The sequence below is a fragment of the Garra rufa genome, chromosome 2 (genome assembly GCF_049309525.1).
Source record: "Garra rufa chromosome 2, GarRuf1.0, whole genome shotgun sequence".
NCBI classification, from domain to species: domain Eukaryota; kingdom Metazoa; phylum Chordata; class Actinopteri; order Cypriniformes; family Cyprinidae; genus Garra; species Garra rufa.
In genome coordinates, this window is record NC_133362.1 from 19,003,082 (window position 1) to 19,021,425 (window position 18,344).

General features: G+C 37.3%; 1 protein-coding gene across 1 annotated transcript in view; it reads left to right on the forward strand.

Moving 5' to 3' along the window:
- Window positions 1–18,344, forward strand: part of LOC141325263 (rho-associated protein kinase 2-like) — a 60,933-nt gene extending 42,589 nt beyond the window's left edge. Inside the window, exons 11-31 of the mRNA XM_073833831.1 lie at window positions 104–115; window positions 210–338; window positions 427–654; window positions 1,742–1,988; window positions 2,072–2,178; window positions 2,419–2,578; window positions 2,828–2,988; window positions 4,348–4,532; window positions 4,685–4,754; window positions 4,850–4,953; window positions 5,152–5,338; window positions 5,453–5,546; window positions 6,931–7,025; window positions 7,135–7,326; window positions 7,419–7,587; window positions 7,928–7,998; window positions 9,632–9,720; window positions 9,802–9,880; window positions 10,030–10,288; window positions 11,608–11,821; window positions 18,122–18,344. Of these exons, the coding sequence (XP_073689932.1) occupies window positions 104–115; window positions 210–338; window positions 427–654; window positions 1,742–1,988; window positions 2,072–2,178; window positions 2,419–2,578; window positions 2,828–2,988; window positions 4,348–4,532; window positions 4,685–4,754; window positions 4,850–4,953; window positions 5,152–5,338; window positions 5,453–5,546; window positions 6,931–7,025; window positions 7,135–7,326; window positions 7,419–7,587; window positions 7,928–7,998; window positions 9,632–9,720; window positions 9,802–9,880; window positions 10,030–10,288; window positions 11,608–11,821; window positions 18,122–18,188 (2,919 nt within the window). The 3' untranslated portion in view covers window positions 18,189–18,344. The remainder of the gene's footprint in view (window positions 1–103; window positions 116–209; window positions 339–426; window positions 655–1,741; window positions 1,989–2,071; window positions 2,179–2,418; window positions 2,579–2,827; window positions 2,989–4,347; window positions 4,533–4,684; window positions 4,755–4,849; window positions 4,954–5,151; window positions 5,339–5,452; window positions 5,547–6,930; window positions 7,026–7,134; window positions 7,327–7,418; window positions 7,588–7,927; window positions 7,999–9,631; window positions 9,721–9,801; window positions 9,881–10,029; window positions 10,289–11,607; window positions 11,822–18,121) is intronic.

The window sequence follows — 18,344 nt, forward strand, 5'->3', positions numbered from 1 at the left end:
CTTTATCAGTGATCAGAGACTAGATTAACATCATACAGTAGTCAGTGATTAGAGAATTAAAGTAATTAGTGTTTTTTTTTTCTTTCTCTTTTTTAACCCACAGGACAATATAGCAGTAAGTGTTCACACTTTCTCTGCTTAATACACATCTTGTTAGGTAATTAATCAATTTCAGAGATTGATGACAAATTGCTTAATTTTCCACTCAGCTCCAAAAGAAACTTCACACTCTAGAAGAGCAGTTCACCAATGAAATGCAGGCCAAAGATGAGCTGGAGCAAAAATACAGAAGCAACTGTAGCCGCCTGGAGAAGATCACCAAAGAGCTTGATGAAGAAGTGAGTTGGGTGTTTCATCTCTGTGATCTAAGCAAAGTTGCATGTAGGAACATACAGTAATCTTACCGCTTTGCACGTGTGTTTATAGATAAATAGCAGGAAAGGGTTGGAGACGACTCTGAGACAGCTGGAGAGAGAAAAAGCTCTCCTGCAGCACAAGAGCGTAGAGAGTCACCGCAGAGCAGAGAGTGAAGCCGACCGCAAACGCGGCTTGGAAAATGAAGTGAACAGTCTGAGGGATCAGCTGGATGAAATGAAGAAGAAAAACCAGAACTCGCACATATCCAATGAGAAGAACATCCACCTGCAGAAACAGGTTTGTGGGTTTTGGATGTACAGTTGAGGTCAAAACTTTACCTACACCTTGCAAAATAAGATGTTTACATATAGTCCATAAGAGAAATTAATAGTTGAATTTAATAAAATGACTTAGTTCAAATGTGTATATATGCTTGATTCTTAAAAATGTTGTTACCTGAATGATCCACAGTTTTTTTTATTGATAGTTGTTCATGAGTCCCTTGTTTGTCCTGAACAGTTAAACTGCTTGCTGTTTACTGAATGATTTTGAGATTCATCTTTTCACACTGAGGACAGCTGAAGGACTCATGCAACTCTTACAGAAAGTTCAAATGCTCACTGAATCTCCAGAAGGAAAAACTATGCATTAAGAGCCAGGGGGTGAAAACTTTTTGAATTTGAAAATCAGGAAAAATGTGACTTATTTTGTCCTTTGGAAAACATGGAAGCATCTTCTGTAGCTTCTTAAGGGCAGTAGTAAATGGAAAAAGTATGATATTTAGGCAAAATAAGAAAAACGTACACACCTGTATTCTGTTCAAAAGTTTTCACTCCCAGCTCTTAGTGCATAGTATTTCCTTCTGGAGATTCAGTGAGCATTTGAACCCTCTGTAATAGTTGCATATAAGTCCCTCAGTTGTCCTCAGTTTGAAAAGATGGATCTCAAAATCATACAGTTATTGTTAGAAACGGTTCAAATACACGAAAATGACGAAAACCAAAGAATTTGTGGGACCTGAAGGATTTTTCTGAAGCTGGCAGTTAAACTGTTCAGGACAAACAAGGGACTTATGAACAACTATCACTAAACAAAAAAAAAACAACAACTGTGGATCATTCATTCAAGCATATGTAAACTTTTAAACGGGGTCATTTTAATAAATTCAACTATTATTTTCTCTTGTGGACAGTAGGTAAACATCTTTTTTGTGAAATATCATATTCAGGTAATGTACTACATTAAAAAAAAACATGAATTTTGTATGGTCCCTTTTATTTCTACAAGGTGTATGTAAACTTTTGACATTAATTGTATATGATCAATGACCAAAGTGTTCCTTGTAACATAATGTCATGTCTCCATTACAAACTCTCTCTGGCAGCTGGATGAGGCAAATGCGTTACTGCGGGCGGAATCCGATGCAGCTGCGCGTCTGCGTAAAACTCAGACAGAGAGTTCGAAACAGCTGCAGCAGCTGGAGGCTCACGCGAGAGAACTGCAGGACAAATGCTGCATGCTGGAGAACAGCAAACTCACACTAGAAAGGGAGAACATCAGCCTGCAGGCCGCGCTGGACTCAGAGAAACGAGAGCACACCCAGGGTTCTGAGACTATCTTTGATCTACAGGGTAAGTGCATATCCTCTGCTTTGGATGTGTGCGTTCATTTCACACTCAACGATATTCATCCACATTCTACCTCTTGTCCACAGCACGCATTTCTGGTTTAGAGGAGGAAGTGAGACAGGCGAGACAGGCACTATCTAAAGCTGAGACGGAGAAGAGGCAACTGCAGGAGAAGTTTACAGACATGGAAAAGGTAGACAAATCTTTCTCATTTCCTTCTTCCTTGTTGAGACACTTGTGACATCATTATAGGCTACGGTTGTGGATTGAAACAATGTTGTCATTCCTAGCATTCCCTGCTGAAGTAATGTTGTACACAAATGGCTATTTTAAAGCTGCAGACTTGATTTACTGGGGTTTGCTCACTTTTAATTGCATTTTATGTCCAACCGCTCTTCTAATGTCCCTCTCTCTCTGTTTGTGCACCCAATAGGAAAAGAGCAATAACCAGATTGATATGACCTATAAGCTGAAGATGTTGCAGCAGGGTTTGGAGCAGGAGGAGGCGGCACACAAGGCCACAAAAGCTCGACTTGCTGACAAGAACAAGATCAGCGAGTCCATCGAAGGAGCCAAATCTGAGGCTGTGAAGGGTATGAAGGTTGAAAGAGATAAAGATTCCATGAAACGCACTATTTTCTTTTTTAACGCTTCCATATTTCTCGTTAAAACTGAAAGCTTGACAGTAAAGTCTACATTTAAGGGAGCAGTGGAGAATATGGTGCTTTAGATTTAGACTTGGTGGTTTAGTCAAGAGCACATTAAAGGAGATTTGACTGAGGTGCTACTGTGTTTCTAAAACTTTTATGGCTTAACCTGTCTGTCTGTCTGGGTTCACCTAGAGCTGGAACAGAAGCTGCAAGAGGAGCGTTCCTCTAAACTGCGTGTTGAGAACAGGGTGTTAGAACTGGAGAAGAAAAACTCCATGCTTGACTGCGACTATAAACAGTCACTGCAGAAACTAGAGGAGCTCCGGAGACACAAGGAGAGACTCACAGAAGAGGTGCGTGGAGGGTATCGATGTATTTTGCTGCAAGCTGTAGATGGCCAGTAAATTGAGAATTTAAGTTGTGTTTTGGGCCAATTAACCTTTGAGACAGTAAATGTCAAATGAACTACAAACCAAAGCACAATATGGCTTAATCCCTTCATCAAATCTGTTTTCCCTGTGCGTTTTAAAGCCAAGCGCACATTGTTGAGGCTCAGCTCAGCTCATGATCCTGTTTTTTTTTTCGCGCCTCAGAACAGCTCAGTTCACAGTGAATGAATGCAGTGAACTCGTTTATTGCATGTGCTGTGAGTTTAGCAGATGATTACTGCATTCACTGAATCTGGCGTTTTCTTTCAAAGTAAAAGCTCTATTGCAGTTTCCATCAAAATAAAAGCTTAAAAGTGCAGAATGAATTGCTGACAGTTGGCGGTTTAAATGGGTACTGCAGTCCAAATTAAAAATATCTCTCTCTCTGTAAAGCAAAAATAATATACCTATGAAATATTCATTTTCATTTATTTTGCAGTGCAATTGTAATTGGGTCGAGTCCGCTTTAGAGTTCAGGTACAAGTCAATTCACTGACTTTTTCATGACTTAAATTTTCTTAGTTAAGAACATGTGTTTGAGCTCTTAATTTTGAACTCTCAAACGGCATTAGATAGAATAATTTAACTTTAAAATATACAACATTTTCAATTTTTTCCAATTCTTCATTTGTATTTTTCTTTTTAAATATCGCAATAAATATTGTATCATGAACTTCATATTGCAATATTATCGTATTGTGAGATTTTGATATCATTACATCCCCACTCTAAATGTCTACTGTTGGGCATAAAACTGTATTCTGCATTCATTTATTTTGGGGTCAGTATTTATTTATTTTTTTTAAAGAAATTAATGCTTTTATTCAGCAGGGATGCATTAAAATAATTTAAAGCAGCAGTGTTTCAAAGACAGTGTTTCAAAGAAATGCTGCTCTTTTGAACTTATTTATCAAAGGATCCTAAAAAAAATCCACAAAAACATCAAGCAGAACATGTGTTTTTAATAGAAATAGAAAACATTTACTTTAAATTATAATTTCAGTGAGTGTAAAGTGACTTCTTTCAGAACCATTAAATAACTTACTTTTCTAACCCTAACCCAAACATTTAAATGGTAGTGTGTTTATTTATGTTGAACTATTATTATTTAAATATACATGTTTCTTTATATTGCAATGGAAAGTTGTTTTTACATGTATTTTTTGACATGCAGTGTGGGTCATGTCACTTGAAGCATTATGTTTATCTTGTGTAACAAAAACTTATAAAACATAAAAGTTGTTGCAAAAAAGTTATACAGTCTCTTCTGCTTTCTCTCTCTAGGTCAAGAATCTTAGTCTGAAGATCGAGCAAGAGGTTCAGAAACGCACTTTGACTCAGAATGACCTGAAGGTTCAGAACCAGCAGCTCAGCACCCTGCGAACATCAGAGAAACAGCTCAAACAGGAGATAAACCACCTGTTGGAAATCAAACGCAGCTTGGAAAAACAAAATATGGAACTGCGCAAGTATGCAACGCATACATATGAACTCACTAAATATTTGTTACCTTACACACAAACATGCAACTTAAAAACCTGTGGTTAAAATTCTGTTCTGTTCTTGAAAAAAGATTGAATTTGTTCATATGTTATATAACCTTCTGTGTATGTGATCCTAGGGAGCGTCAGGATTCTGATGGACAGATGAAGGAACTGCAGGATCAGTTGGAGGCAGAGCAGTATTTCTCTGTAAGAAGTCTAAACTCTCTTTTCCTACAGAAACAAACTACACCCTCAAAGGTCTGACATGACTTTGTGTGTGTGTGTCTCTCTGTGTTTGTTAGACGCTGTATAAGACACAGGTGCGGGAGCTGAAGGAAGAGTGTGAGGAGAAAAATAAACTCTATAAAGACATGCAACAGAGTCTACAGGAGCTACAGGAGGAAAGGTAAGATTGAAATCTAATTACAGTCAGAAAATCTGCAGCCTAGTATGCAGCTGTTCTCATTTGGATTTAAACAATTTTCATTACAACTGTCAATATATAAATTTTGTTATGTCAAAATATCACACTGCAAATTGAAAGTATATGATTGTACATGTTGGTTTAAATTCTCTGTACCTTTTTCTCTTGTCTCATTCTCAGGGATTCTCTTGCGGCCCAGTTGGAAATCACACTAACGAAAGCTGACTCAGAACAGCTGGCGCGCTCCATTGCGGAGGAACAGTATTCCGACTTGGAGAAGGAGAAGATCATGAAGGAGCTGGAGATCAAAGAGATGATGGCCAGACACAGACAGGAGCTCGCTGAAAAAGACACCACTATCACCTCAGTGAGTTACACCACATCTCAGCTATTAGCCGGTGTTACAGAAATCACATTTAGACTTGCAGCAGTCTTGAGGACATTGGATGGTGTTAGGTTTAATTGTTCTGTCCTTCCACAGTTAGAGGAAGCTAATCGCACACTGACGAATGATGTGGCAAACCTGGCCAATGAGAAGGAAGAACTGAACAACAAGCTAAAGGAAGCACAAGACTGTAAGTTGACAAGATCTTTCACCAACAGTGGCTAAAATATGTAGAACTTTGTTATATTATATTAGATTACAGTTGAGGTCAAAAGTTTACATACACCTTGCAGAATCTGCAAAATAAGAGGGATCATACAAAATGCATGTTATTTTTTTTTTTTATTCAGTACTGATCTGAATTTATAAAAAATTACACTGTTTAAAAGTTTAAATACACTTAATTCTTAATACCTTGTTGTTACCTGATGATCCACAACTGATTTTTTATTTTTTAGTGATAGTTGTTCATGAGTCCCTTGTTTGTCTGGAGCAGTTAAACTGCCTGCTGTTCTTTAGAAAAAAAAATCCTTCAGGTCTCACAAATTCTTTGAAGGGTAAATTTAACTTATTTTGTCTTTTGGGAAACATGTAAATATCTTCTGTAGCTTCTAAAGGGCAGTACTAAATGAAAAAATATGATATTTAGGCAAAATAAGAAAACTGTACACATCTTCATTTTGTTCAGAAGTTTACACCCCTGGCTCTTAAAGCATCGTTTTTCTTTCTGGAGCATCAGTGAGTGTTTGAACCTTCTGAGATGTCCTCAGTGTGAAAAGATGGATCTCAAAATCATACAGTCATTGTTGGAATGGGTTTAAATACACAAAAATGCTGAAAAGCCAAAGAATTTGTGGGACCTTAAGGATTTTTCTGAAGAACAGCAGGCAGTTTAACAGGCAAACAACTTGTTGTTCATCTGTAGCGACAGCGATCTTTCAAAGTTTACTATATGATTCGGACGTCGCAGTGCTGTCATCATCAGTTTAGCTCGCCTCTGGCCCACCTACATCAGATACACCGATTTGATTGGTTCCCACTATTGCTTACGTATTGCAGTAACCTGCATCATTGCTCGATGCCAGAGTGTCTTGCAGAGACAATTCAAATTGTGCTCTCGCGAGACCTCTGGATTTCCAGGGTAATGAACAACTGTCACTAAACAAAAAACACAGCTGTGGATCATTGAGGAAACAACACAGTATTAAGAATCAAGCATATGTAAAATTTTGAATAGGGTAATTTTTATAAATTCAACTATTGTTTTCTCTTGTGGACTATATGTAAATATTTTTATTTTAAATATCTTATTCAGGTCAGTACTATATAAAAAAACAACATGCATTTTGTATGATCACTCTTATTTTGGTAAAATACCATCACATTTTGTGTATGTAAATGTTTGACCTCAACTGCACATTATATTATATACATTTTTCATATCATTTGATAATTGTGAAATATTTTTGAATATTTGAATTATTTTTAAATAAATACTTTAGATTTTTAGAGTTTTCTAGCTGAATATGGCTTTTTGTGTCTCTGTAATGACTGAGAGCATTTTTGATTTTCAGACCTGCAGAATCTCAAGAATGAAGAACAGTCCATCACTCAAGTGAAACTAGCTCTTGAGAAACAACTTCAGTCAGAGAAAACTCTCAAAACACAGGTACATCATTAGGTTGTCCTTGAAGCAAATATTAATCAAATTGAGCTTTGATTTTTATTTACTGCCTCAGTTCCTACTTTTTCTAAATTTTCTTGGCTTTTTACTTTAGGCGGTGAACAAGCTGGCAGAGATCATGAACAGAAAGGAGGTCAGAGGTGGTGGAAGCCGACGTGGAAATGATACAGACGTGAGGAGGAAGGAGAAAGAAAACAGGAAGTTGCAGCTGGAGCTCCGTTCCGAGAAGGAAAAGCTCAATAGCACTATCATCAAATACCAGAGAGAAATCAATGACATGCAAGCGGTATGACCCTTAATCAGTCTGAAGAATGCCACACTGCATGCAATAAAAAAAAAGCCAGAATGATTGTTTCTTACTCTTGTTTGTTCCTCCAGCAACTGGCAGATGAGTCTCAGGTGCGTATTGAGCTGCAGATGGCTCTGGATAGTAAAGACAGTGATATTGAGCAGCTGCGCAGCCTGCTGAACTCTCTAAATGTCCAGTCGCTCGACTCGGCCAGTATGAGCAGTGGCCCAGACATGGACACTGACGAGTCACTAGCAGGTACTGTTAAGTTCTTTGCCAAAAGCCTGTTTTTCTCTCTTTCTCTCTTTTATAACTTTTCTTTTTAATTCACTTTCCTTTTTGCACATTGTTCCATATCACCCTCCTTTCTTTCTGCTTAGTTTTTAGTCTGGTTCTGGTTCTCAGTTCAACTTTTGATCTTTCACCCTTCACCTAACTGCAGAGCCTGACCCTACAGGTGACCTGCATGGTGTTCAGTGCATGACCTTTTGAAGACTTGTTAGGACCTTATGCTTTTCCCTTGACAAGCTTTTCTCTGGTGTAGTTTTATAAAACTGCTCTCTTTTATTATACATGTCTTCCTGTGTGTGTTGTACAGAGACAAGACTGGAGGGTTGGCTGTCTTTACCTGTGAGGAACAACACCAAACGCTTTGGATGGGAAAGAAAGGTGTGTTTTTAGACAGGAGTATTGCATTTTTAAAACAAGCAGTTAGCTAAGGATGCTGTGCTGCTATGCTTTTAAAAAAAGTGCGATAGTATTAACATCAACATGACAGTAAAATGACAAAAAATCAGTTAAAGGGATATTTCACCTAAAAATGAAAATTCTGTTTGGAACGACATGAGTAGTTAATGACAGAATTTTCTTTTTGGGTGAACTATACCTTTAAGTAAATGGTGCTTTTATTTTTTTCTAGAGTATTCAAAAAAACAAGTTTTGACAAAATGAATAATTAGTGATAGCAGAACAAAGACACATAAATATGTGACCCTAGACCACAAAACCAGTTGTAAGTTGTAACTTTAAAGGCGATTTTCTCAATATTTAGATTTTTTTTTTTTGCACCCTCAGATTCCAGATTTCTAAATATTGCCCTATCCTAACAAACCATACATCAATGGAAAGCTTACTTATTCAGCTTTTAGGTGATGTGTGAATCTCAATTTCAAAAAATTGACACTTTTGACTGGTTTTGTGGTCCAGGGTCACATAAAAATATTAAAAAAAAACAAAAGTTGCAAGCACATAACTAAAATACCAAAAAAAAAAATTTAAAATGAAAACTGAAATATAAAAATAAAGAATAAGATTTAAAATATTAATAAATACGAATAAATTAAGTATATTGTGGCGAGGCGTCTGCCCGCCCCCCTAATTTTCATCACCACCCCGTCCCGTATTCGCCGCCCTTCTCCAGGCTCCCGACGGGAGTGGGTGTGTAGGGGAGAGGAGGGGCGTGTAATTGGCTCGGGCTGGCGGCGTGTGATGGGGACACCTGATGTGAATGAAGCCTCATCACCGCCGCTGTTTAAATACCGAGCGCGCCTCTCCTCGAGAGACCGGTCTCTTTTCCCCCCGTGCATGCACGCTGGTGTCCTCGCGGGTCCAGGAAGGGGTGAAGAGGGAATCCCGCACCGCCAGGAGGAAGAGTCGCCGGACCCGCCGTCCGGTTGAGGTTCGCACCCGAGACGGCCGCGGGCCAGGATGCCGGGCCGTATTCCCCGCTGGAAGCTCCGGACAGCTCAAGAGGGACGAAGCCGCTAGAGATGCCGCCGCCCCTAGCACCCCGGTACAGCGAAGGGAGCGCGTGCGGCCGGCCGGACTCCGCCCCTCTCCTGGACCCTTCCCCTCTGAACACTACCTTCCCGTCACGCTGCCCCAGCACCCGAGGACACCAGATTCCCCTTTTATTTTGGACACTATTTTACTTTATGGACTCACTTTCCCTTATTTTCTGTTTAATAAAAGCCTCTCCGAGGCCTGACGCCACACCCACTGTGTCTGTCGTTTGCCCCTCCCGCCACAATATCTATAACACTAAAATAAATGTGTGTGGGTATAGTGAGTGAATAAACTGTGTAACTGTTTTATAAGCCTGTTCTATTTGAATTATTAACTCATGTTGTCTGCAGCTACATGACAAATACCAATTACCAGGACTAAACCTCAAGTGACTTTGCGAACAAAAGCTAAACCACTAGAGTTGCAGTGCTCTGTACTGATACCGTTGCATCAGAAATCCCATCCAACCCTATCATGAAGGATTCAGTGAGTCTTTTGTTTCTTTTCTCTCCTCTAGTATGTTGTGGTGAGCAGCAAGAAGATTCTCTTCTACAACAGTGAGCAGGACAAAGAGCATTCCAATCCGTACATGGTGTTAGACATAGAGTGAGTCCTTTTTCTCAAAAAATCTTTTTGAATGACTTAAGTCATCTCTCTCATCTTGTCATCTTGATATTCTCTTGACAGTAAACTTTTCCATGTGCGTTCGGTAACCCAGACGGACGTCTATCGCGCTGACGCCAAAGAGATCCCCAGAATATTCCAGGTATATTGGAGAGTATCAGGGAACTTTGAATCTTAAAACCTGCAGAGTATTTTATAGAATTGTATAATAAAGGAATTTAAAGGAATTTATTGTGAATTGTAATAAAGGCTGTAAGCAAGCTCATCGCTCATCATTGCTTCTTTCCCCAGATCTTGTACGCTAATGAGGGTGAGAGCAAGAAAGAGCAAGAACTGGAACCTCTTCCTGGGGACAAGTCAAGCTACATTTGCCATAAGGGTCATGAGTTCATTCCAACCCTGTACCACTTTCCCACTAACTGTGAAGCCTGTACCAAACCCCTGTGGAACATGTTCAAACCACCTCCAGCTCTCGAATGCAGACGATGCCACATCAAGTGCCACAAAGACCACATGGACAAGAAAGAGGAAGTCATCGCTCCCTGCAGAGGTGAGAAGAGACTTTCTTTTTACTACCTTAATGGGTAAAAAAAGGTTCCCTGAATCCTAGAAAACCTTGGAATGTAGTTATATATAATTTTTCAGTTCCAAAGCATTTATTCATGTAAGAATTACTCTTTGAGAGGTCAAAAGTTCAATGAAAAGGTCTGTCATTAACGATTATTTTGGTTATTGAGTAATCGGTCGGTTATTTGGGCGATTAATTGAGTAATTGGATAATTATATAAAAAAAAATTTTTAACATTGACCAAACAACATTAATTTTAAGTTTCTACTTAATCTTTAATATTTGGCCATTTTCATATGACAGTAATGCTACAGCCACTGTCATTTCTTGAATTTTTGAACATCAAAACTCAGAGTGAGGGTTTGAATCATGATGGACAGTTACTTTACAAATCTGATGAAATGGTGCATGTTGCATTCCCAGATGAATGTTACAATAATGCGAAGTCTGAGATGCTCCACACATGTAAATGACAACTGTTCATGTGGAGCAGCATTTACCGTAAATGGAGCTGCTCTAAAATGCACGTAACCTACACGCATTTAATAATTAAAGCGCATATATTAAACCTGCATTGCATATATGTGACCCTGGACCACAAAACCAGTCTTAAGTCACTGGGGTATATTTGTAGCAATTGCCAAAAATACATAGTATGGGTCAAAATGATTGATTTTTCTTTTATGCCAAAAATCATTAGGAAATTAAGTAAAGATCATGTTCCATAAAGATTTTTTGTAAAATTCCTACTATAAATATATCAAAATGTAATTTTTGATTAGTAATATGCATTGTTAAGAACCTAATTTGGACAACTTTAAAGGGGATTTTCTCAGTATTTTGATTTTTTTTGCATCCTCAGATTCCAGATTTTCAAATAGATGTATCTCGACCAAATATTGTCCTATCCTAACAAACTTACATCAATAGAAAGCTTATTTATTGAGCTTTCATATGATGTATACATCTCAGTTTTGTAAACAAACATATTTGTTTTAATAGAATCATAGAGTTTGTGAATTTACAATAGCATTATGCTTTATTATGATTTTTAAAATGTGTTCATTATACATGCAGCCTTGTCTAATAATGCATTTCATCAATTCTCTGGGTATTTTGCTGGTTACTCGACACAGGCAAAATGCAGTCGAGGATTTTATATAACAGAGTACTCGAACTGAATTGAGCAATTCTAACAGCCGTGAAATATTAAAAAGATTTAAGTTTGATGTGAGTTGTCCCATTCACTTGTTTTCTCCTTTCTCCTCACCACCTCTTTTTTTCTGCATCTTAATCCTTAGTGAACTACGACGTGTCTACGGCTAAAAATCTGCTGCTGTTAGCAACGTCTCAGGAGGACCAGCAGAAGTGGGTTAGTCGGCTCATGAAGAAGATCCCCAAAAAACCTCCAGCACCAGAAGCCCCTCACCGCTCCTCTCCCAGAGTTCCTGTTAAAGTACAAAGCAGTCAATCCATGAGGAGACCCAGCCGACAAATACCCACCGGCAAAGCCAGGTGAGCACTAAGCCTAAACATTCCCTTTTTAATGCAAAATTCAGTTAATCATATGGCTGTGTCCAGTTCTGTCTTGTGTTTTCATGTGGCAGATGTAGAGTTTATGCTGTGTTAGTTCAAATACACTGCCCAGGTTGTTGCACATCAGAGTCACTCTCTAGAGTAAGAGGATTATGTAAAGACCTGGCTCATTCACAGATCCCTTCAGACCAGTTTGTTCAAAAATTAAAACTGTCATCATTTACTCATTCTCATGTCATTCCCTGTATAAGTTTAGCAAAATTCCCAAACTAGTCTTTTACATACACTAAAAAAGATCTGTAGTATGTTTATAAAACAGAAAAGAGCACTTTTTTAAAGTGGTTTCGCAATTGCATGTCCATTAGTGTATACACATGATTCAGTTTTTCTTATTTTGTTCCCTGAAAGCCATGATTGTTTTCACCACAATATCATTTTCACCACATCTCAAAAGGCTAGTTCACCCAAAAATGAAAATTCTGTCATGAATAACCTCATGCTGTTTTTAAACCCACAAGACCTTAGTCCATATTTGGAACATAAATTAAGATATTTTCAATGAAATCTAAAAGTTTTCTGACCCTGCTTAAAGAGCAATGCAACTGAAAGTTTTTTTTTGCCCCAGAAAGGTAGTAAGGTCATTATTAAAATAGTCCATGTGACATCAGTGTTTCAACTGTAATTTTATAAAGCTATGAGAATACTTTTTGTGCTTAAAGAAAACAAACATAACAGCTTTATTCAGATTCAGAAAGCTCTCAGGTTTCATTAAAAATATCTTAATTTGTGTTCCAAAGATAAATGAAGGTCTTAGGGGTTTGGAACGACATGAAGGTGAGTAATTAATGACAGAATTTTCATTTTTAGGCAAACAACCCCTTTAAATTATGTATGGTGTTAACAGCATTTTGGTCAAGATTACATTTTTGGTACACTAAAAAAAATTGTGTAAGATTTGTTTTGAAACTTTTTTTATTCAGAAATTTCTAGTAAATTTCACTAATATTCACAAAGAAACAAGTAACACATTGAGTTTTTTTTTTTTTTTTTAATAAAGTAAAAAGACTTGAAAATAAGACTTGAAATAATATTTACTTGTAAAAAGTTATCTTAGCTTCGAGAGCAGATCATATGGTTTGTAAGTGTGTTGGAGTCCCGTACAACAGCTTTAAATGCATCTGAGGTCAAAAAACGTTGTAATTTTCCCAGAATATACTTAACATAGTCATTTGTCCACGATTTCCAAATGGTTAATTTGAATCTGTTTGGAGATGTCTGTAAACCCCTCCCTTCCATAAGCCTACTCTGTTCTGATTGGTCAGCTGGCCAAGCCTGTTGTTATTGGCACAGAGAGTACTTGAGCAAGTTGAATGAATGAATGAATGAATGAATGAATGAATGAATGAATGAATGAAGCATTTATATAGCGCTTTCATTGTGTATTGCCGTACACCCAAAGCGCTTTACAATCATATGGGGGTTCTCTCCTCAACCATCACCAGTGTGCAGCATCCACTTGGATGATGCGTCGGCAGCCACAGTACAACGGCGCCGGTGCGCTCACCACACACCAGCTACAGGTGGAGAGGAGAGAGTGATATAGCCAATCCAATGAAAGGGGATTATTTGAAGGCCATGATTGACTAGGGCCAGTGGAGGGAACTTGGCCAGGACACCGGGGTTACACCCCTACTCTTTTACGAGAAGTGCCATGGGATTTTTTATGACCACAGAGAGTCAGGACCTCGGTTTAACGTCTCATCCGAAGGTTGAGACATTTTGTTGAACACTTATGAAAGCGAATCATGCCCACAGCTAAAATTTAGCTGCTAAACTTTAAACACTTTACAAAAAAATAATGGTAGATATGTTAGCCGAGTGCTAACGTGACTAACTGATAAAACAATACACTTTGTAAACCAAAATATGTCTACTGTAATGTTTGAAGAATGACAGACAAAAGATGCCTTTTGAAGTTAGCGAGCGCTACCATTTGTGTTGCCAAGTCCACGTTTTTTTTTTTTTTTTTTTTAGTCCCTGGAATGCAAATTTACCAGGGGGAATCCCAACAAAAAGCAGGAGACGCGATTTTTAATGTGGGACCCCCCTCAAAACACGATTGAGCTAGTTTTGAGTAGCAACCTGGCAACCCTAGCATGCACCTTTACATAAAACAATAATATAGTGCTCCAATCCGTTCTTAAAATAATGAAGAAAAAAAAACATTTTGTTGAACACTTATGAAAGCGAATCATGCCCACAGCTAAAATTTAGCTGCTAAACTTTAAACACTTTACAAAAAAATAATGGTAGATATGTTAGCCGAGTGCTAACGTGACTAACTGATAAAACAATACACTTTGTAAACCAAAATATGTCTACTGTAATGTTTGAAGAATGACAGACAAAAGATGCCTTTTGATTAGAACATTGAACAAGTGTATCACAGGCTCAACAGCTCACAACTGGCTCGTCTTTCTCTACCGGGTCTTTTACTCCCTGCATTAACCCTACAACTTCCAGTGCAGCAAAATAAGCAGCAATTTTACAATGATTATAAAGTCTGTGCACTACACTACATTCTTTATTATTCAATTAAGTAATCAGAACAACAACAGTCTACATTAATTCACACATTCTTAGGAAAGAATGTGAACAGCGAACTACTATTTCGGCAAGACAGTATTATCATGCTTTACCTGGAAACCTAAAGGTATCACATATTAGCACAAAAAAATATATATTTTGAGCACTCAGTTGATAATGTACACATAGCGTGTCAATTGTATTTACAGGTTGTGGTTCAGAGACACTTGTTAGTCCAAATAAAGAAGATTAGAATCCAAAGGATCGAATTGTATTGCTGTGGTATCTTGGAAAAAATGAATTTTAACTATCTTTCGGCAATGAAACTTAAACTTGCTTTCACAGCACAGAACAGCCTCTTCTCGACATGATGTAAACACTCTAACTAGCTAAAGTGATTCTGAGCTGACTCTTTCTTTTGAGAGGCAATATCTTTATCTATAGTACACTTTTCTTTATATTAACAACAGTGCAGACTGTGTTTACATTGAAAGATAGCTCCTTTACAAACTGCAAAAGAGATCTTTTTTCAAAAACCTATATGACCTGACCTTCAAAAAATCATTTGCTGGTTCTTGGTCACTGTCTTGAAATTTATGGACAAAATGCAGCTTAGGCATTGTAAAATATCTTGTATGTTGCATGAAATAAAGTCATACAGGTTTGAAACCTCATTAGAGTGAGTGAATGATGACAGTTTACTTATATTTTTCATTTTTGTGTGAACTGTTCCTTTACCGTCTTGTTGAGTAAAGTCTGACTATAAGATGGCTGTTCATAAAATCAATGCAGAAGCGCTAGACTCGTGTTTGGCACTGGTTACACACTAGAGTGCTACTCTATATTATACACAGGTCTGTGCACAACGTAAAGGAACCAACAGCATGTGTGGAGAAATCTGGCTTCATCTACCACAAGGGACATGAGTTTATTCCTTTATTCTACCACTTCCCTGCCAACTGTGAGGCCTGTACCAAACCCCTCTGGAACATGTTCAAACCCCCTCTGGCTCTGGAATGCCAGAGATGCCAGATCAAATGCCACAAAGAGCACATGGACAGGAAAGAGGAAAGTCTCAGACCCTGTGCTCCAGACCAGTTCAACCCCCAGTTCAACACTGGGTGAGAGGAGAACACGGCCCACCTGGAAGTTGGATGGAGGATGTATTATATAACATAATTTAAGAGCTTTCAAGGTTTAAATCGCGGTGCTGGTCTAGCAGAATAACATTTGCGGCCTTTGCTAATGGTGACTAACTGGATATAAAGCTTAAACAGTGTTACGCTGGGCTAACTTGGGATGCAAGATGACAGCTTGGGCATTAACAAAGCACTTTTTCTCTTTTGTATGAACCTCAGGTTCTTAGTTGTGACTAGTAACTCTGAATTTAAAGGCTAAAAGTATGCATCAGAAGTTCTCAATTAGAGGTCTGTATCTTTAACTTAATTGCACATTTAGCACCAAACTCAAGATGCATACAGATGTACACCCTTTAAAGCTTCTGCAGACATTGAGCAGGGGCCAGTCTTATTTTTAAGATTTAGCTCTGTCATAGTAATTACCTCTTATGTGCCAAGGTGTAGCTTCACCTTAGCAAACTACCTCTAGTCTTACTGAGACAATCTGTAGTGAGGTAGGTGAAGGCTTGGCTGATGCTGTCTCCTCCACCTGCAGGCCTCTGGATTCGGAGCTTCAGGACTGGCACTGGGCTCTGGATGACGTGGATGATGTAGATTATGACCATGCGTTTAATTTCTGAGGAGCATGTGTAGGGTTGAAACAGGGTAACCGCTTACACAGGGGCTCTGTTCCAAAACCTCATAACACACCTACGTTGGCAGCATTTAGATTATTTGCTGTCATGTAATACACACTAAGACAATATTTACAGTCAGTGATTTGATAACATAAATGTTGTGTTGTCAATACAACATATTTAGCATATTTATTTAAACTGATTTGAATATTGATGTCAGATATTTATCATTTTGGGGTCAGTAAGATATTGATTTTTTTTTTCTGCTCAACAAATCTGAATTTATTTGGTCAAAAAATACAGTAAAAGCATAATATTGTGAAATATTGATACAAGTTAACGGAACTCCTTTCTGTTTGAATATATTTTAAAATGTAATTTATTTTTGTGATGCAAAGCTGAATTTTCAGCAGCCATTACTCCAGAATTCAATGATTTATGATTCTTCAGAAATCATTATTATTTGCTGATTTAATGCTCAAGAAACATTTTATCATCATGTTGAAAATGGTTGTGCTGCTTAATATTTTTGTGAAAACTGACGTGGTGAAAAGTTCAAAATAACAGCATTCATTTAAAATAGACTTTTTTTGTAACAATTATATGTTTTCTTGTAAAATAAAACTTAATTTCATCTCAAAAAATCTTGCTGACCCTAGAACACTACCAGTCAGAAGTTTTTGGATCATAGTATTTTTAATGTTTTTTTTTTTAAAGACATCTCTTCTGCTCACCAAGTCTTTTTTTTTTTTTTTTAATCCAAAATAAAGCAAAAACAGTAATATTGTGAAATATTTTTACTATTTAAAATAGCTGCTTTCTATTTGAATATATTTTAAAATGTAATTTATTCCTGGGATCAAATCTAAATTTTCAGTATCATTACTCCAGTCTTTAGTGTCACATGATCCTTCAGAAATCATTCTAATATCCAGGTTTGTGCTGATTATCAATAACATATAAAACAGTTGAGTAAATTTTTTCCAGATTCTTTGATGAATAAAATGATAGATCAAAGAATGATAGTTTTATTCAAAAGTGATGGTAAAGACATTTATAATGTTATAAAATATTTCTATTGTAGATAAATGCTGTTCTTCTGAACTTTCTATTCATTAAAGTAACCTGAAAAAAATCTACTAGGCTTTTTTTAACATAATAACAATAATAAATGTTTTTTGAGCAGCAAATCAGAATATTAGGTTGATTTCTGAAGGATCATGTGACTGGAGTAATAAATTCCATTTAAAACATATTCAATTAGAAAACGATTATTTTAAATAGTAAATATATTTAAAAATGTTACTGTTTTTGCTGTACTTTGGATCAAACAAATGCAGGCTTGGTGAGAAGAAGAGAATTCTTTAAAAAAAAAAACATTAAACATCTTACTGGTCAAAAACTTTTGACTGGCAGTGTATATGTCTAAATTGTGAATAAAACGATAAAAGTGTTAAATATAAATTTTAATGTAATTTATTATCAAAATGTATCAATAAAACCAGTTAAATCAAAATAAAAATGCTGTTTGTATGTGCATTTGTAAATATTGTTTGCTCTTTGTGCTAACACTAAACTGTAGGCTGCTAACTTGGTTTTGGAACAGAGTCATGGAGTGCCTATTTTTTGTGTGCAGTGGGATTTGTTTGCTGCTGAAGCAAATTCAAGCATGTGTGAGTGTGTTAACTCTATTTGTGTGAAAAGATTTGGCCATGATGGGATATGGAGAATTAGCCATAACCCAACAGAATTTTCTATACCAATTCTCGTGAACACCCTCTCCGCTCTCCAAACCAACAACAGGCACTCTTCAATGCAAAGCCGAATAGTTTCTCCAGTCATTTCTCGTTTACTAATAAAGGAGAGGAGGTTTGTTCAGAGAATTGGTATTTGGCCTGCTTGTGTTTCTTATTTGACCTTTGACCCTCTTGCCCTAGTCCCCCTCGACCGGACCCTCCAAAGATGAGGCGAGAAGACTCCACCAACAGCCTTCTGAACAAATGAGTCCGTTCGATTACCGTGTTTACAAACTTTATCAAGAAGACATTTCAGCTGTACTGTAAAAGGAAAAACAAAATGAGAGAATGTGTATCAAAACAGTATTTTTTTTATTTTTAGGTCTGTTTTTGTTCCCTTTTGCAATAAAAGTTTGCGACCTGT